The 20,492-nt window shown below is 46.3% G+C and overlaps 1 protein-coding gene and 1 long non-coding RNA gene across 11 annotated transcripts in view; one reads left to right on the forward strand and one right to left on the reverse strand.

Moving 5' to 3' along the window:
• Positions 1-14,852: 14,852 nt before the first annotated feature.
• Positions 14,853-17,776, reverse strand: LOC102548847 (uncharacterized). Its single transcript, NR_110712.1, is given in 4 exon segments — positions 14,853-14,956; positions 15,004-15,917; positions 16,639-16,795; positions 17,563-17,776. It is a non-coding gene; the product is annotated as an uncharacterized LOC102548847 (long non-coding RNA).
• A 132-nt stretch (positions 17,777-17,908) lies between these two features.
• The window catches only part of Ptprn2 (protein tyrosine phosphatase, receptor type N2), a 744,317-nt gene continuing 741,733 nt past the window's right edge, over positions 17,909-20,492 (forward strand). For 9 of the 10 annotated variants that reach the window (XM_087552435.1, XM_087552436.1, XM_087552437.1 and 6 more), the window contains exon 1: positions 17,909-18,153. In XM_087552435.1, the coding sequence (XP_087408561.1) occupies positions 18,045-18,153 (109 nt within the window). In that variant the 5' untranslated portion in view covers positions 17,909-18,044. 10 annotated transcript variants of the gene reach the window in all.

A 20,492-nucleotide genomic window follows, 5' to 3' on the forward strand; every position in this document is an offset into this window, starting at 1 on the left:
AGCGAAAAATCCTTTATGTCTTATGTGCTTGCTTTAGCAAAATATCCTTAAACCGTTGTCCACTTTGGGCAGGTGTTTTTTCACATGTTTACTGCAGCAAAACACCATCCAAGACAACTGACTTTCCAAAGAAACTGGAAGTTTTCACTTCACACCATGTCCCCAAGACTTTTCATTCTGATTGTGAAGTTGTGTCCTGTTACTTCACATTCTCCTCAAAATGGATGTGTTGGTGTGTGCACGCTGCTAGATGTGGGATAGTGACGTCTTTAGGGCTTTGGTTTACATTGCCTAGAACTATAACGCCCCCCTCCACACACACACAGAGTGTGTCGTGGAGAGGTAGGTGTGTGTGTGTGTGTGTGTGTGTGTGTGTGTGTGCCCTATGACTGTAGTGTACACATTCCAGTGCATTCTGCTGACTGGATGGCTGCTTCAAGGCTTGGTTCTGATGCATCCTGCTGGGTGTGGAGCACTGACTCACTTAGTTTTGGTTTGCATTGCCCAGTGCATGCTGCTTGGATATCAATATGGGGTAGCTACTCCTGGATTTGGCCTACACTACGTGACACACCTTCCGGGTGTGGTTGGCGACTCAAGTGCCTTGGCTTTGCACTGCCTGATGTTTGCTCTTGCCTACCTTACTGTTCTTGGATCCTTGCAGGAAAATGTCTGCTCTGACCTCTGATCTATTTTTTTTAATATACAGTGGCCCCTTATGCCTTGCTGCATTGTCTGACTTCTTTACATGCCTCCTTGGTTCTGTCTCACCATTGTTTGTTTTCCTTGGTGGTCCTTTGTGAATCTTTGCTCTGGGGGTTTCTAAAATTGTTTGCCTCTGACTCCTTTTTAATTCTGGAGCCCCATCCTGCTGCTCCCAGACTCCTACATCCCAGAGTAACTTGAGACTGGTCTCTGTCTTGTATTAGTGACTTCATGCGAATATCTGCCTGTCTTTACTGAATTGTAAGAGCACTGAAAGACAGATTGATACTGAACATGTCTAGAGCAGTTAAGATTGAACCAACCCCCTGGACAGTCAGGTGTTCTCTGTAGGACCCTGGTATATGCATTAGGTGGTTATGTGTTAGGTTGCTGGGTTGCCATTGTCCATCACAATGCTACATGTTCTCTTTGTGTGGTCCAGGTGATGGTGTTACACTCTTGTCTTTGTCTGGTGTGTTCAGTAAGTTCTCAGTCCTAGTTTTGCTGGTGTGCCTTTAGTATTCCCCTGTGTTCATGTGTTCCCAGTCTCCTTTGATAAGTGGTTTCTGTGGTAGTTTGAATGAGAATCACCCCCATAGCCTCATATGTTTGAATGCTTGGTCCTGAGTTCATGGATCTGTTTGGAGGAGGTGTTTTACTGGTGTGTGTGTGTGTGTGTGTTGTGTGTGTGTGTGTGTGTGTGTGTGTGTGTGTGTGTGTGTGTGTGTGTGAGGCTTTCAGGTTTCAAAAGCTCAGGCCATTTCCCAGTTAGCTGTCTCTGCCTCCTACTTGCAGATAAAATGGCTTTGAATCATGAATTCTAACATCATGAATTCTAACCCTCTGAAACTAATCCTAATCAAACACTTTGTTTATAAGTTTCCTTGGTCATAGTATTCTGTCACGGCAATAGAAGGTAACTAAAACAGGTGCGACTGTATGCATCACATGGTGGTGTGATGCCAGATGGAACGTGTTTATGTGTATGTCCTGCGTCTGCATCTACTCTCCAGTTGGAATCAAACGTTGCTCATACAATGGAGTCATGAAGGCAGGGTAATCTGAAAAAACAGCTTCACACAACATGGAATAACTTGAAGCAGGGCACACAGCCTGGTCTCAAAGGTATCCTTTTAGTCCTGTCAGAGTGAACTCTCACGGTACCATGGTTACCTGTTTGGTTTCATAGGCGACACTCCCCCACTTGTCTTGCAGTGACATGGCCAACCCAGGCCACTGAAGGGATAATGGGAAACATCTTTAGGCCTGCCATAGTTATGCCTTAGAGCATACCCCAGCCTTGTTTTATTTTTGTTATTGTACTTCTGACAAGTGAGCTTTGTTCTTTCACCACAAACATGTGGACATTGTTTTAAATTTAAACTATGTCTTTCTATAATTAAGTTTGCATGGTGCCAATATCAGATTTTCAAAACCAGTATAAGGATGCGCTCTAAGCACATCACTTATTCTATTAAAAAAATAAGGAAGTCTAGATTGTACTCGTGTCTTAGATAAATGGAGCATACCAGCCACACTTCTTGTTCAGTCTCAGACTCCTGGATCCGGGAAGTGCTTTGCAGCGGGTGGAGCTCGTGTGTGTGTACCTGTGTAGCCACTCCTGTGCCATGGAGACTGTGTCTGACAGGAGGACTGTAGTGGGCAACCTCCTACACATTCCTCTCTGCTTCTCTGGTCTCTAGTGGAGTGGACTTCTGAAAGAGCTGGCCAGACAGGAAGACTGGCTCTCCCTCCCCCCTCTTCTTTTCCCTCCCTACTCCACCCCTTTCCTTTGTCCCTGGGCAGGTTTCTCACTATTTAGTTCAGGCTGGCCTTGAACTTAGAGTCTTGCCTCATTCTGAATGCTGGGATTCCAGGTAGGCAGTCTGTCTGATTCCTATCTCTCTCTCTGTCATGAGGGTGCAGTTCTGTCCATCCGCCAGCAATATATAAGAATGTCCTTTCCCTCAACCTTTCCGACCCCATGGTGTGTTATCAACACTTTGGAGATGAGTGAGGGCAAGTACATGACCCAGTTTTAATTTCAGCTTATGAGTCAGTTGGTTCTTTCCTAAACACTGGATATCTTTCTCCAACTTCACTGCTCATTTCTGAGTGGCTTGTGCTGCCATCTGTCCTGGACTGGGTAGAGGAGGCCAAGTGCTTCTCCCTTCGCCTCTGCCAGCTTCCAGTGTGGCTTTCCTTGATATGTTGAGATATACCACTATACATTCTGATTTCCATCTTTTAAAATGGGTACTTTCTTCAGTTGGATTTATGCCTTTTAAAAACATGTCTTCACCCTTGTTTTCCTGGTGGTTGAGCAGCAGAGATAAATCCCTCATATTACCCTGCCCTTCCATCATTATTTGTCATTATAGAATCAATCATTATAGAAGCAAGTAGGCAGATGACCCATCCAGAGGGGCAGCAGCTCTGTGAGGAGGGCGCACATTTCCTCTGCCAACGTCAGTTGGGTTTGATGATTTGCTTTGCCCCTGGTCATTACCAGGCAGTTCCACAGTTTGAATCTGGGACACTACCAGATGCCCTGGGTGGGCTCTCTCACTTGGGTGTCTGATGAGGAAGCCTAGTGGATGCTTCGTTGTGGTGCTTCACGGTGCTCCAGAGAGGATTTCTGTAGCTCCTTTCATTCCCAGGGATGGTTCTTCACTGTCTTGCTTCTATGTTTTATGTTAGGAACTTATATGAAAATCACAGAAGCCCTAGTAAATCACTAGTGTGCCCTAGGAGTCAATATCAAAAGTGACAGGAAAGGACTTTGTATTCATTTTCCCCTGTGTTTTCACCTTAAGTTTGAGTGTTGCAGACAAGGGTTGCCTTAGTCATATCAGAAGGACATCAGCCTGACCTCTCTGGCTTTACACTGCCCGTTAGAAGGGCGCAGAGGTGTTCTTGTGTTCCTTATCACATCCTGTGACATATTCCACAGAGGTGTCTTCCTAGAGGTCCTTTTCGTACTGGGTTTAACTAATTCCATAGTATCCCACTTGAGGACAGGTGACATGCTGAGTATGCTCTGTTATGGGATTATTTTGAAAGGAAAAATATCCTCAGGTCCTGACTTCATAAAGCTTTTGGTAATAGTACATTTCTAAAAGCACAATGATAAAATGTAAAGGTGAATCAGACACTGCGTCTAAGGTGGATGTTCCTGGCCAGGCCTCAGTGCCATAGTTCTGAATATTCATGTGCACATTTTGCATGGTGCATGCCACCCTCTCACAAATACAGGCCAATAAATGCTGGTTGAAGCACCCTGGAACACTCCACGCTTGTATGCTATGAATTCCTGGTTTTACACTACATGCCAAGGTTTTTGTTTTTCTACCGTTAGTCCTCAGTGTGTATTAGTATACCAAGTTCCAGTGTACTAGAATCCTTGGCTCTAAAGATGGCTATTTAAGTTGTATATTTCCTACAGGAATAATAGCAATAGAATGAATGTACATCAAAAAGAAATCATTAGATTAGCTTACATGATATGATCTGAGTCATCTAACAAGAGCTGTCTTCATCCTGGAAACCTGGTAAGAGCTCAGCCCTGGATCACTCAGCCATCTACTATGTTACTAGAGGATTGCTGGGGAGCCAGTGGTCTTCAGTCCACATTGGAAGGCTAAAGAATCTGCAATCTGGTATCAGTAAAGTCTGGTAGCAATAGGTAGATGAACTAACAAGCAGAACAAGTAGGCAATCAAACCAACAGTCCAAAAGCTTTCCCCTTAGACCTGTTTATATTTGGACTACTGCTGGAAGGTGCTACCCACATTAAGGTGAGTCTCCCTATGTCAATTTTACCTAATCAAGAAAATTCCTCAGAATTGTGGGAGCCGGAGGTGTCAAGGACACCACAAGAAGGTCTACAGAGTCAACTAACCTGGGCCCATGGGGGATCCCAGATTAAACTACCAACCAAAGAGCATGCAGGGACTGGACCCAGGCTCCTAAACATTCATAGCAAATGTGAAGCTTGGTCTTCGTGTGGGTCCCCTAACAATTGAAGCAGAGACTGTCTCTGACTCTGTTGCCTGCCACTGGGTCCCCTTCTTCATCCTGGACTTCCTGGTTGGGCTTCAGTGAGAGAGGATGTGCTTAGGCCTACTTCAACTAGATGTTGCAGGGTGGGGTGATGCCCAAGGTGGGGGGGTCTCTTTCTTTGAGGAGAAGGGACAGGGATAATTCGGGAAGAATTTGTAAGAGTGGCCTTGGTCAGGATGTAAAACTGAATAAATTCCTCACATCCCTGTCCAGAGGTAAACCTAATCTTGATAATCTCTGTGGTCGGAAGTGTGGGGTCAGTACAGACTGAATTTAAGGGCAGGGGATGAAAGTGGGTAGTGGACTTCTTGTGCTGAATGTAAGCTTGAGAATTAAACAGTCATGAAGTCACACCATCTCTCTACCTGCAGATGCTTGGGTGGCAATTGCTGCCCAGTCCCAGCACTGAAAAGATGGCGTTATTTGTGTTTAATACTGGCCCACAGTTACTCAAAACATGGCTAGGCCATGTTAGCTGTAGTCTGTTACTGGAACATGCAAAGAATGTGCAAGAATACCACTTGGGATGGAACTGGAACTGATTTTCCCTGAAAACACACTGGGTATTTTTTGGTTTAAAATGTGTGTGTGTGTGTGTGTGTGTGTGTGTGTGTGTGTGTGTGTGTGTGTGTGTGTGTGAGAGAGAGAGAGAGAGAGAGGGGGGGGGATATGGGTGTGTAATGTGGACAGGACCATGGAAGAGGAAGTAGGCAGGTTGAAGGGGCAGCAGAGTGACCATGCTGGAGTGCTGGTAACAGCATAAGTTGTCTGTAGTGTGGTGGCGGCATTGGTGGGCAAGTAAGAACAGGAGAGGGACAGTGTAGAGAGAAAACAGTGCACCAACCTGTGACCGCTTCAAGAGCCATGTGTCAGGAGCATGGTGAGGAGGAAGATCTAAGTCTAGAATAATACAGTATAATTTTGCTTATGTAAAGTTTAAAGTATGCAAAACTGGCAATTCTGTCATGGATTGAGAGTATCTTCCAGAAATTCATGGGTTAGAAACAATCCCCAAATTTTTACATTGATGTTATACGGAGGTGGGGCCTGTGGATGGTAGGCAATATTTAGTGAGATTTTTGAGGCTGTGGCATTGTAATGATGAAGTCACAGAAAGAAAAAGACTGGTTTGACACATTTGCTGCCCCACTATGTGACAGTGCGACCTGAAATCCTCACATGAGAAGATGCTGGGAACGTGCTGTGAGCCAAGTGAACCTCCATTCCTTGCCACCCAGACTGCAGCAAAGAAAAATGGGTCGAGAGCATACTGCTTATGCACATGTACGATAATACCATGTCAGCAAACAAAATCTAGCATACTTGTCATGGAAGGACGATGGGAGAGTGTGGATCTCTTCTTAGTAAACACAGAAATCTTCATCTTAAAATTAGTCCTTTAAGTGTTCACTTTATCTTCTAAAATGTTTTGTGTTTAACATTTGAACAAACTTTAAAAACTCAGGTGTGAAGAATAGTTAGGATAAAATTTGAGTATTTTTGTTGTTGTGTGCATGCGTACGTGCATGCGTGCCTCTGTGTGTGTGTGTGTGTGTGTGTGTGTGTGTGTGTATTGTTTTTGCTTGAGACAGGATCTCATTCTATCCCCTACCTGGTCATGGTAATCCTCTTGTCCCAGGCTGTCAGTTGCTGGGATTACAGGTAAAAGCCACCACATTAGTTTGCAAAGACTGTTTCTAAGGACACATTTGTCTCTCCTAGGCTCTCTCTTGGGAGTACCACACACAATGCACTGTTTAGAACTCTAGGAGATGGCCGGATACTCCATTTATCTCGCTGCTTCCAAGGACACATGCCACAGCAACAAAGCCTGCTTTTTGACGGGGTTCCACGGAGAGACCAGGCCCATACCACCCGCAGACGAAGCTGTTAGAAGTTTAGTTCTGTAGCTTGGAGGGCCTTGAAACTATAGGAATGGGCCATGTCATATGTCCTCTTGGGGGCAGCGCCATCATCATGTGAGCATGTCCGTAGGTCACAACTTCCTTTTTAGACATGCCCGACCTGAGCCATTGTCTGTCGTTGGCCTATTGCATAACAGACGTGCACCCGGTCCCATGTCCGTAAGTGATGAAGCCTGTGGGCTAGAAAAGACTGAGCAGCTGGACACGGCATCCTTCTGAGGTGCTCAAGAACTAGGCAAATTGCTACTGCTCAGCTCCAGTTGTGCCTCTGCTTTACAAATCTGATTTCACGTTTGATCGATATTGCTGGCATTCATACCTGTCATCTTATTGTATTGCTTTCCCCCCTTCATCGTAAATATTAGGTTAATCCACGTGGATCTCCTCTAGGTCAGAATCGACACATAGTAGAAGTTGCACAGGGATCAGCCTAGTGTGTATTATTGTGACAGAGACTGCCAGCTAGCTTTGGCACCGTGAAAGTTAATCTTGACTGTCAACTTGACAGGACCTAGAATTACCTTGGAGATAAGCCTCTTGGGCATGCTTCTGAGCGGTTTTTTATACTCTACACGTGGGTTAAGGTTTTGGGCTGTATCAGAAGGAGGAAGTGAGCTGAACACTTAGAATTTATTGTTCTCTTCCTTCTGACTATAGACACAATCTGACTGGCTCTATCATGTTCTTGCTGCCATGCCTTCTCACCATCCTGGACAACACCTTGAACTTCCTTACATTGTTTAGCCCTAGTGTTTTATCGAAGCAGTAAGAAAACTAATATGGCCATATGTGTATCTTTAAAGCCCTACTGTTTCCACCTTCCCTTTACTGAGACAACAACAGCCATTTGAAACGGACAGGCCCATGAGATTTGAAGAAACAAAATGTGCAAGAGAACCCTCTTCGTGCCACCTGGGGTGATACCTTCCTGCCTTTACTGTTTCCTTCTGCACACAAGAGCTGGAAGTTGGAAATCAGAGCTGCCAGTGCACCAGGATGGAGGGGCTAACAGCACTTGGTTCTAGCCATGAAGAGCAGTAAACAGCCCCAGTGTTCCATGGGTAGATTTATATTGCACACAAAAATCAAGAAAGAAAAATCCCTAGCTTGTTTAAACTGCTGGGGGCAGGGGTTGTATGAGCCCTGAATCAGGATTGACAGGTTGACTTATTCCTGCACTCCCAGGAAAAATACTTTACTCACAGTCAGTGCTTTAATGTGAGGCAGCTTTCCTATCCAGATGTGCAGGAAAAGCACATCTGAACAAGACATTGTTTCAGCAGCCTCATTAAACTTCCTGTTTGCTTTTTTTTTTCCTTCACAATGATATTTTACAGCAAATCTCAAGCTTTGCACAATTTGCCTCATAAATTCTCTGAATGTGTTTCTAGTCGTTAAACTGTCTTAAATAAAATAAGACAATTACTACCCTTAAAAGTTCCTCCCAAGCATGGTGTTACATGCCTGTAATCTCAGTAGCTGGCAGCTGGGACAGGAGGATAAGCCTGGGCTTATCTCAAAACACTTTCTTCTAGACAGCAAGATGTCTCAGCAGTTAAAGCTCTTGGCACAGAACACTGACAAGCTGAGCTTGGACTCTGGAATCCACACACAGATGGTAGTGAACCAACTCCCAGAGTTCTCTTCTGACCTCCACACATGCACTGTGGTGTACACACACCGCATACACATCAAACGTACAGCAGGAACTTCAACAAACACCTTAAAACGAATTAAAATTCTAAAAGGCGAAATAAAGCTACTTAAAACAAATTCATTTTGCACCAGACTTACGTTGATACTACTAAACTTGTTAACTGATCAATTTCATTGACATCTAATTCTGATTAGACTTTTTTTTGTCTGAAAATACATTTCGCAGTGGTTTTCTTGAATCTAGTTTCAGACTAATTAATCCATATGTTCTTTAACACTCTCAATATATAACAAGTTCTTTCTTCTCTCCCACACGAATCTTTCGAAGAGACTGGGTGACTTGAGACATTTTGTACATTTGCCATGCATTTTAATTCATGTTCATCCATCTCCCATCTCTCCTGTAGATGAGGAGAGGCTAGACTCATGTTCCGTTTTCCTCAGAAACACTGAGCACTTCCTGTTATAGTTGTGGGCATTGCAGGTGCTTTAACTCTTCCCCTGAGTGATCAACAGTCTTAATGATTCTTATCTACGTTGTTTTTTTATTAACCCTTTGAGAGTTTCATACAATGTATTCTGATCATACTCATGCCCTCCCTTGGCTCCTTCCAGATTCTCTCCCACCTCTCTACCCACCCAACTTCATGTTTGTTCTCTCTCCCTCTCTAATTTTTTTTCTTTAAAGCTATCAAGTCCAATTTGGGAAGGCTAACTGTTCCTGAGTCTGAGGCATGCCCTGGAGTTGTGCTTGATGCACCAGATATAGAAGACTAATTTTTCTTCTCTAGCAGCAATCAAATAACAATTGCTCCTCGGCTAAGGGTGGGGCTTTGTACTCCAAGTTCTTTCTTTTGGCTGGGATTTTGTCCGTCTTGAGCTTGTAAGTGCTGTCATAGTCATTGTTATTTATGTGTTTACCTTTCCTGTTGTTTCTAGAAAGCACTGTTTTCTTGAAATCGTACACTACCTCTGACTCATAAACTTTTTGGCCCCCTTTCTACATAGATTCCTCATCCTTGGGGGGAATATCCAGTTCAGGGCTAGGCACTCTAAACTCTCCCACTCTCTACATAATGAACCTACAGCCCTGAGATGGAGTCTTGTGCTTTACCGACTGAGCATGTTGTGGGTCTTTGTGTTAGTTGCCATCTACCACAAGAAGAGGCTTCGTTGATGAGGGTCGAGCAACATGCTGGTCTGAAAATACGGATCCCTGCAAGCATTTGTGTGTAATCCCCCTCAGGGCCCACGCAAATCTCTGTCATTCCAGCTGTAGTATATGTGCTGCCAAACAAAGCAAACACATTGCATTATTTTATACTGTGAGATAAAAAATGGTAATTTTCTAGACCCATCATTCTTTTGTGTTGGTCACATGCACTTTTATTATAAAGAAAACTTTTCTTCAAAAATCATTTAGTGACCCAAATATCTGATGCAGCAAGGTGAAGAGTACTAAGGCTTCTACGCTGACCAGCTTTTAGAAGAGTGACTTGCTACCAGAATTTCTTAATTGTCAGGGAGTTTTCTCAACATTCTCTCTCTCTCTCTCTCTCTCTCTCTCTCTCTCTCTCTCTCTCTCCTTCTCTTAGTTTATTAACAGAGGGTTTCTCTGTAAAGCCCCGGTTGTCCTGGAATTCACTTTATAGACTAGGCTGGCCTTGAACTCAGAGCTGCCTCCCTCTATCTTTCAAGTGCTGGGATTAAAGGTGTGTGCCACCACCACCTGGCATGTCTTTATTTCAGAAATATTTTATTACAGTGTGGGCATTATTTTTAATGCTTGTGTTTTTTCATCTTTGACTTAGAGAAGCTTCCTTAGGTTTATTATTATTTTGAGACAGAGTCTCACTTTTGGATCTTCTGTCTTTGCCACCAAGTGTTGAAGTCACAGGTGCGTACCACCATTCCTGGGTAAGCCACAGATTTGTTCCTGTGGCTCTTTACAGCACCCCTTCCCTTCTCCTGACAATACATCCATGCCCAGTGTCCGTGCAATGACCATTGAGATGCCATTTGGTAGGTAAATCCACACTCTGGTTTAGACTTTTATTAGTGGTTAAAGTTGCAGACTTTCAGAGACTTCTGATCTTTTAAACTGGAGTTACTACTGCCCATCTCACACTGTCACACCAAGATGCCCACTAATACAACGTACAGATTAGCTGTGTGAGTGTGTGTGCCTGGGTGCTGGAGTGGCACATGGGGACAGAGTACACGGTACTCAGGCTGGGGATTTCTGTTTCCTCTCCAGAGTCACTTGATTCTCAGATGTCCTGCCAAGGACCAGCCTCACCTAGATCCAGGTTCCTGAGAGAGGGGTGTTTGGGAGTTGAGAAACAAATGAACTCTCTGGTTGAGACAGAGAGTCTCTCTCTGCTAGTAAAAATTCCAAAAACTCTCTGACCAAAGTCAGAAAAGCTGCTATAAAAAGTTCTTAGATCTTCCAACCCAGTCGAAAATCCTGTTAGAAAAAAATTCTAAAAGTAATTCTTGGATTTTCCAATCAAACTCAGAAAGCTGGAAAAAAAATTCTAAAAGAACCGTGTTCGCTCTTCAGACAGCCTTCTCTGGATAGCTGCTAGAAAACATTCTAAAAGAGCGGTATCCGCTAAGTAAGTTTTGGGGTTTCTGACCTAACCCTGACCTAGTCAGAAATCCTGTTAGAAAAAAATTCTTCAAGAGCAGTTTATTCTCTCCAGAGATCTTTAGACAGCTCAGCTCTTGATAGGGAAAACAATTTTAAGAACTGCTATTGCTTTCTGCTTGCCCATCTCACACAGATCAAAAGCCCAGTTTTTAATTTACATATCAATTTAGTTATTTACTTCAGGTTTCCTTTTAATTATATTATTAATCGGCATCCTGTGACCCTAGCTAGCCCCTTAATTCTTAGCAGACAGCAAACACACATTTTCTTCTTCTTTTTTTTTAATTGGAAATTTTCTTTATTTACATTTCAAATATTACACTTTCTTTTAACATTGCAAAAGAATTCAGAGACCTGCCTGCCTCTGTTAGGCACAGACCAACTGTAAACTAGCTGGGTGGGACCCTGTCCTGAAATTACCATTTCTACCACCCTTGGGTCTGGGCCTGGACTGTGTTCTAGGCTGACCTTAACCTCAGGAATCTGCCTGCATTTATGTGTATCTGCCTGTCTTTGTATCTTTCTGACAAGCTGGCTAATAGTGTAGCTATCTTTGTTCCTTTGGATCTGTGAAGCCTCTTATACAATTCATATTGCATCCTATATTTTTGTACAGTTGAGAAATTATGTAGTTTTGAACTCTTGTTTTTAGAATTCTTTTCTACAACCTTATGGGCTGTTCTGAAGGTCCCAGAATTTACCATCTTGCTGAGACATTGGCCACACCCTTGCCTCCTGGACTCGTGCTGTTTCAGATTATCATGGAGTCATTCACATTAACAGGGAGGCCATTCCTCCCAGGAACATGAAAATATATACATTATTATACAAACAAGCTTTATGCCCATGGTAGCCATTGATGCTCATGAAGGGCCCAGTTTCACTGGCCCTGTCCCAGTGGTAGGAACCATGTCAATCTGTCTGCACCAAGGTCATGCTGGACTCAGCAGTGTGCCACAGTGGAGACTTACAGTTCAAATTAGATGCAAAGTTGTTTGGTTTGGCTCTGATGATATACATCCTTGACACGTGGTTAAGGACTTAGGCTCAGTTCCAGGTAACCTAGACTCTGCTCCACTGTCAGAAATGCAAATCTCTCCAAAGAGCTCAGTAGTGTAACTAATTAAGGTACACAGTGTCCTTCGTAATCCTCAGTCTGAAAGGCAAACTGTAAATTAGGCCCTCGCAATTGCTAACGAAAACAGAAAGCCTCCCTGTAGGCACACTAGTGAATTGAACACAATCCAACAGAGGGGGCGCTGGCACACCTGGGCACATTCAGATTGCAGGCTGCCCAGAACAAAACTGGAGAAGGAAATGATCCCAGGCAGCCCAGACTCTTGGCTCAATGTGCACTAGGGATAAGGAGGTAGCCCTGGCTGGGCAGTTAGTTGGTGATAGAAGAATGTTCATGATGTGGACACCCCCAGGTCTTGGTTTTGTATTGTTTCATCAGACCACAAATGAAGAGTTTATAGGAGCTGTTTTATACTGTTTGCCTAGTGTGGCTGCCTTAGGGATGGAGGGTGAGTCAGACTGATGGGTGTTGTTTCAGGTCCTCAATCCCTTGAGCTTTCTCTTTTGGAAGATGTGAGCACACAAACCCCTCCAGACACCAAGTGTTTCAGCACCCAGCCTTGGAGTGTCAGTCAGTCAGTCAGTCAGTATCCTGGTGCACCGGCTGACCCTTACTCTGAAGAACGTTGACTACTCTCTAAGGAGCTGACTTCAAGGATGTTTTTTTTTCAAGCATTATATCATTTCCTGGCTAAGGACCCAAAAATATGGTCAAGGACTCAGGTCTGAAGGCCACATGCACCCCAGCTTGGTTTGGATGTGTAAAATTATAAACTTAAAACAATATAGGATTTCCTTTGAATTTTTAAATATAACCTGGCTGGTGCTTCAGAAGGTTATGGATATTTTTTTATTACTATGAATCACTTGTTGTTTACTAGTAAGGGGTTTGTGACAACACCTCCCACCCCTTACAGGGGCTGCCAGGTTTCTCAATCGGGTGACTAAGAAGACCAGCAGCTGCAGACCTTATTAGAAGGCAACTGTTCCATAGAGTCCAGGAAATAATGCAAACAGGGACTTGAGCCATGAACATTGATTGTGCTGGCTAAATTTATGTCTACTTGACACAGACTGTAGTCATCGGAGAGGGAAAAGCCTCAATTGAGAAAATGCCTCCGTAAGATCAGGCTGTGTGCCAGCTTGTAGGGCATTTTCCTAGTTAGTGATTGATTGAGGAGAGCCTAGCCCACTGGGGGTGGAGCCATCCCTGGGCTGGTGATCCCGGGGTTCTATAAGAAAGCAGGCTGAACAAGCCATGGGGAAGCAAGCCAGTAGGCACCACTCCTCCACAGACTCTGTATCAGCCCTTGCCTCTAAGTTCCTGCTCTGTGTGAGTTCCTGTCCTGCCTTCCTTTGGCGATGAACAGCAATGTGGAGGTGTAAGCCGAATAAACCCTTCCTCCCCACCCCCAACTTGCTTATTGGTCATGGTGTTTCGATTCAGCAACAGTGACACCGATTAAGACAAACACTAAAGCCTGGATCTTGGTGCTGTAGCTACACGACTGCCTCAGCCTCATCCTGCCTAACTCTGTCCACTCACATTTCAGGAAGGTGAGAGATGCTCTGAGGTCTAAGCCTTGCTCACAACCACTTGACAGACGAGAGTTCGAGGTTGGAAATCCTGAAGGAAAATCAGAGTTCCCTTGGCTATGGGATGGGGAAGGTCTGTGAAGGCAACACCATTGCCAATACCTACTCTACTACCACCTTTGTATCACCACCCCTTATTACCATAGCCATTGCCACCACTACCATCACTTATACAACTACCACCTCTGTGGTCTCCACTGTCTAACCACTGTCATAACAACCACCACTGCCACCATCACTCTATCTCCAACACTACCTCCATTATCACTGTAGCTTTTATCATTGCGACTGTCACTGTTACCACCAGCACCACGTCCACACCCGGGCAATAATTTCTACCACTTGACTCACTCCATCGTCACCAACCCAGCACTGCTACCACCATCATCACCACTGTTATTGATGCACTTCAACCAGTGTGTGTGTGTTGTTCCCGGGGAACAAGAGCACCAGATCCATGTGGAGCTAGAGTTACAGGCCGTTGTGAGCCTCTCACAGGAGTGCTGTCAACTGAATCCAGGTCTCTTGCAAAAGTAGTTATGTGTTTTCAACTGTTGAGCCATCTCTCCAGCCTTGTGACATTTTTAAAAAACAAAATCAGAGGCATGACAACACCATTTCGAATGATTTCGAGTTCTTGTTAGACGTCACCATTAATTCCAGTCAACTTTTATGTAATCGCACTGACAAGTGCAGTGAAGTCATAGATTAACCAAGAGTTTGCAGAACAGGAGTAGAAAGCCTTGCCACTCCTAACAACCCCTTTCTTCCCTGCCTTCTACATTCGGTCTGTCCATCCATCTGTCTGCCTGTCCATCTATCTCGTTAGTGTTTTCTATCTGACCTCATCAAAATTCCGAGCCCAGAACAGGAGGAGCAGTGCTGGCCATGAACTCTCTGTTCTATTTATAAGTGATTACAGTTCCTCCTTAGCTTTTATTATTTTTCCTGTGGTGTAGGTGTGTGTATTATTATCTGAGCGTGAGTGTATTTGTGTGCATGCATATCACGGCATGGAGGTCGGAGGTCATGCTTGGCTGTCCGTCCTTGACTTTGACCTTGAGACACAGTCTTCCTTTTGTTGTTCGCTATAGCATATACCGGGCTAGCTGGCCCACAAACTTGCTTCCAGGTTCTTGGCTTCTTATTGAAAGGATTGAAATAATGGATCACATAGATTTGCAAAAGTAGCAAGGTAATTTTATTCACCAGTACACCAGTACAGAATAGAGGGTTCTACTGTCATGATTGACAGCCAGCTGTGAGGGAGGAGACTCGGGTCCTGACTGTCATGATTGACAGCCAGCTGTGAGGGAGGAGACTCGGGTCCTGACTGTCATGATTGACAGCCAGCTGTGAGGGAGGAGACTGGGGTCCTGACTATTGTTTGGGGCTTCCTCTTGTGGAGTTCAAGAGGAGGAGGAAACTGGTTATTATGGGGGTCTAGTGAGAGTGTTTCTCTGTGTTGATGAATAGATAAGATCATATAATCATTTTTCATATAGCCCGTGGCCTTCCCCATAATTTATATGATTTTAACTATATGCATACTCAATTACTCATAGATATAATGTAGTAGATAGATTCTTCTTAAAAGTTCACTTGAGGACACAGTTTTCATTGTTTTGCCCTATTGTACATGCACCCCAAACCAGTTCAGGCTGTCCCTCCAGAATGCATTAGCGTTTGGGTATAAACTGTCCACGTTTGACAGTAAGGGGAGGAGAATCTTATCGCATTGCTCAGAGTCCGTTGAGGTCCAAGGTTGCTAGCACATCAGAGGGGGATGTGTATGCAGGATAGCAGCAGTGTAGGCTGCTAAGCGCAATGTCAGAACAGGAATGTGCACACGGTTTAGACCAAGTACAGTTCCAGGTGAGTAAGTTGCCTCCTATGCTTGACTGCCTCACTTCTGCGGATCCTCTCATCTTTCTGTAGGAGCAGGTTGACAGGCATGAGCTGCTGTGCCCAACTTTCCCTGGGTTCCGGGAATCACTTACTCGGAAGCACTTTACCTATTGAAACGCCACCTCCCCAGGCCCTGTGCTGTTTCTGTTGCTATAATCCTTGCAGTCCCTCACACACCCATGCTGTTTTCTCTTCTCCTGTTGGGCATTTTCTTCTGCCTTCATGTTGACACGGAGCTCTGAAGTTCAGAACGTTGCCATGAGATAGGGCCTTGCTCAGGAGAGTGTGAAGCAGCAAGTCAAATAACGACAGGACAAATAATCCCAGCCTAGAACCTGTCAAACAATAAACAAGACTAGATGGGGAGAGAGATACCACAGCCCAAAGCAAACAGTGCTCCAGGATGTAGGCCCAGGAAGTCCAGGTAAACTCCTCTGGGTCTTCCTGCTGCCCTTCTTAGTTGCCTGTTGTTGTGACAGATGGTGTGGGCTTTACAAGTCCCTGGGTCACTGCAGGTGTGACCAGATCTGGCTTTGTGGAGAGTTGGCCCTTCTACATGGAGGTGTAGCAACCTCACCAAGGGAGGGTGTGAGGTTTACTGTTCTTCTGTACTGGAGAAACTGTACTGGGGCAGGCTGATAAAGCCTTCTCCTGAAGACTCACCGAACATCCCCATGTTCCTGCCCTCAATATCTAAATACCCCTGTTACGAAGAACCTAGCTGTCTGTGTGTTTTCCTTTCCTGTTGTTCTTGTCCCCAGATTCACGACATGACTGTTAGGATCTCCGGGCGTATCTGCCCACCCAGGCTGTCCCCTGTTACTCCATCCACCCTTCACTCTAACACCCCTGAGCTCACTCATGTTTCAGCATCTGGGATCAAAGGTATTCTTGGCGAGCTGAGGCATGACACTTGAAGCAGGTTGTGCAGTCTGCAAGACAATCAGTGCCATTGATGTCTGCTTAAGGGTCTTACACTGTTTGTGGGTGGAGTGTTCTAACTGCTGATGCATAGTCTAGGCTACTGAAAATGGCCTAAGTGTTTATTAGGCTTACCATCCTTCTTTCTAACCAGATGGGTGTTTTCAGAACCACAGGCAACATCCTTGCAGGGGACCGTGTTGCTGTGAAGTGGTTGTTGCTATGGTGGTCTTACGGAGTATGGGCTTTTTCTCCAAGGTGAATTCTTACTTCCCGAGATGGGAGCAGAGGTCTGAAGGAGAGGCCGAGACTAAAGATTAGAAAGGCAAATCAGGATGGAGCCCAACAAAGGTACCAGAATGGATGTCAGAGTCCTCAGGCCCAACACCTAGTTTTGTTAGTTGTAGACAGGCCAGACTGAAAGATAACTTACTCACTGCCACCCAAAGCCCCAGTCAGACCAAATAGACATTCGGCAAGGGACAATGTGGCAATGACCAAGGGATGTTGTGGCAAGGGGACATTAAAGGTAGGGATGGAAGGAAGAGGAAGGGCTGGCCAGGCAGGGGAGGGCAAACGTCTCTGCCTGGTCATGAGGGTATCTGGGGCTCCTAGCAGTGCCACAACGACATGAAATAGAAAGATACTGGCTCTACAAGAGACCCGAGGGAGGAAGTGGGCTGTTCCCTCACATGCAAGCATGCATACTTCGAGACTGTTACACTCAAAACATCCCCCCGCCCAAACGCACCCTCCCACAGTCTTCGGATGCCAGGGGTACCACCCCTGCCTTTGTCTATGGGTTTTTCGGAAAGCGGCCTGAGAATCTGCACTTGGTCCTTCAGCACTGGTTATTTCAGTGATAGATGAGAGATTGTGAGCATGGAAGGCCCCCAGGCAAACACGTCTGAAATTCATACTTGACCACAGCATGGGGTACACTCCGCGGTCACCCTGGCTCCTTTTGTGATGTTTGAAGGTGCCATCTGGACCTCCCACCCCATCAACCTCCTCCGCAGGCCCTGCGCGAAGTTTTCCTCTCCAGGCCTAACTGCCTACCTTCGGATGCAGCTCCCAGTGGATCTATGCCTGCAGACTCCCAACAGCCTCCCATCACTTACTGCGGACAGTTGAATTTAAACACAACGGAATAAGGGGGAATTTGGTGTTTCAGCAGCACAACCACACTTCCAAGAGTCTTCTCTCCACAAACTCATCTTGACACTGCAGGGTGACCCTCGAAGGCCCAAGGCAGAAGGGACCACAGCTTGTGGGGCTAGAGCCCGCTTCTCGGGAGCGAGCACCTCCTGCCCATCCCCGCGAGGTGGGCGTGCCTGAGCGCGCATGGCTGACAGAGGGCGTGGTCATGGGCGGGGCCGGCGGCGGGGGTGGGGCCGGCGGCGCTGTCCGGTGCTGAAGCTCGGCCGGCGCCGCCGCAGGAGCGCTGAGAGCGCCGCAAAAGGAGCTGGCACCGCCTCGCTAAATCCCTATCAGTCCTCGCTCCCGCGCGGCCATGGACTGAGCGCCAACCGGCTGCGGGGATGGGGCTACCGCTCCCGCTTTTGCTGCTGCTGCTGCTGCCGCCGCCACTGCCTCGCGCTCTGCCGGCCCCCGCGTCTGCCCGCGGCCGGCAGCTCCCAGGGCGCCTGGGTGAGTGAGGGGCGCCGGGATGGGAGCAGGCGCTGGGTCCTGTGTGCCCGTGCGCAGCCGCAGGGCCCGCGGGCCCGCCGTGCGTCTTCCGGTCCTCGCCAGCTACGTGGGGCGGGTCTCGCCCCCCCCCCGCCTCAGTTTCCCTCCCCAGTGACCGACCCCACCCCCTTTGGCTATGGGCTCCTGCGTCAGGGAATAGGGACCTGGGACAGCTCAACCATATGGTTGCCCACGCCCCGCGTGTTTGTGCACCCCCGAGTGTCCACGCTTTGCGCGTGTCTATGAGCCCTGCCTGCTCTCGTGTTTCCTACGTGTGTCCGTGCGCTCCGCGTGCTACCTGAAGGGCCAGGAGGTGGCTTAGTGAGTGGCTGGGCCCCTCCACGGAGGCTGTCCTCTCCTGCTACCCTGTGCTGCACCTGCCTTTTCCCTCTCACGAGGCAAATCCTCGGTCTGCTGGTGAAGACTGGACCGACATTTTCCTTTCCTGACACGCGGAAGGAAAAGGAAAGGCGACAGGGAGGGAGGGCGGAACTGGTGGCCTTTCTGACATGGCACCTCCCTCCTGCTAATCTTATCTGTTAAGGAGATTTACCATAAAACCAATGTTTGTAAGAGGCTTTGGGGCCAGAATTACCACACATAATGGACTAAAACAATCAGTGTTAGAGGAGAGAGTGTGCACGCCTGTGGATGGTAAGCACCAAGGGGTGAGCTGCAGCCTTGGCCTGAACTCCCCTCAGGCTCCACACCTCCTTCCTCCCGCCTCTGGTCTTCAGAGGTGTTTCAACCATACAAAACTCAAAGAAAGGGACTGCAGGGAAGAAGACTGCTTTGCTCTCCCAGCCCTTTGGTTAGCTTAGGGCTGGTTCTCCAGGCTCTCCTGGCTTCCTGATCTCTCTACACTGAGGGTCTAGTTTAGTTTGCAGGAAATACTTAGTATGGAAAGGAGGCCCCTGCTTACCACCTGAGACTGCTTGAACAGACTTTTTTTCCCCCAGTCTACTTTCCCCATGACCAGCTCACAGGCCCCTTATTCCTGACTGAGTGGCTAAACGTGTCCTTCTTTCAGTAGGGGTGTGTGTGTGCTCTGGGGTGTATGTGTGTGTGTGTCTGAAGCTTTTGCCCTGTTCACCCCAGATGAACCCCGAAGACTAAGATATACATCAATTTTCTCCCTCCTATTCCTTTCTTATTGGCTAGAAACTGGCCTGTCACTTCAAGGGAAAGCTCCTTGCCCAGATGGCCAGATGTCACCCTTCACATGCTCAAGGCTGGAAACAGGTCAGGGAGAAGCAGGACAGCAGAGGTGGACCTACCTATGGTAGACAGAGCAGGGAGGAGATGCTTTCCTAGGTAGTTGATGGCTCATAGCATTTTGCCAAAAACACAAAGAAAGGGGAAGAAGATTGGGGATGCGAGGCTGGCAAAGGTAACCCAATGTAGAAATGTTTGGACATAAGTCATCCTGGACACCTGCCTAACACAACTGTGTTGTCTTGACAACAACCAAAGTTGAGCCATGTCATCAAAAGGTGTGACCCGCATTGCTGGTCCACCCTAAACATGGCAGAAGTATTGTTTGATGGCTCAGCCAGGAAGGTCGGGTTAGTGAATGTTCCCCTGTCCATCTAGGGGTGGGCATGCTGCTACTGATTGTGGTACCGTGGGTCATAAGTCAGTCTCAGGAGTGTTTGCTTTGTGGGGCAATAGTACAGATGTAGGCTTTGTCAGAAGTGCTGTGAAGGCAACATTTGCAACCCTCTGTTCCCTGGGTGCTTGGACCTGGCTTCTGTCATATGCACCAATCCCAGCATTCTCTTCCCTTGGGCTGACTGCATGGTTCTCCCTGAGTGCTGACACCCATTCTTAGGGCACTGAGACTACATGGGGCCAATAACTTTGTGAAAGGTAGCTGCTGCGAGGCTCTTGTCTGGTAACAGCTTGACCCAAATAATTGTACGTTATTGAAGAAACTAAAGGAAGAATACCTGGCAATGCTGAGGCATCTGTTGTCTCTTTTTTTTTTCTTTCAGTGCTGGGGATTGAACCCATGGCTTTGTGCCTGCTAAGCAAGCCCTCTACCACTGAGCTACATCCCAAGTCCCAACATCCATCCATCTATCTATCTATCATCTATCTATCCATCCATCCATCCATCTATCTATCATCTATCTATCCATCCATCCATCTATCTATCATCTATCTATCATCCATCCATCTATCTATCATCTATCTATCTATCTATCTATCTATCTATCTATCTATCATCCATCTATCTATCTATCTATCTATCTATCTATTTTTTTTATTTAGCTATTAACACTTACTCTTGGGATGGG

The sequence above is a fragment of the Rattus norvegicus genome, chromosome 6 (genome assembly GCF_021556685.1).
Source record: "Rattus norvegicus strain SHRSP/BbbUtx chromosome 6, alternate assembly SHRSP_T2T, whole genome shotgun sequence".
Taxonomy (NCBI): Eukaryota; Metazoa; Chordata; class Mammalia; order Rodentia; family Muridae; genus Rattus; species Rattus norvegicus.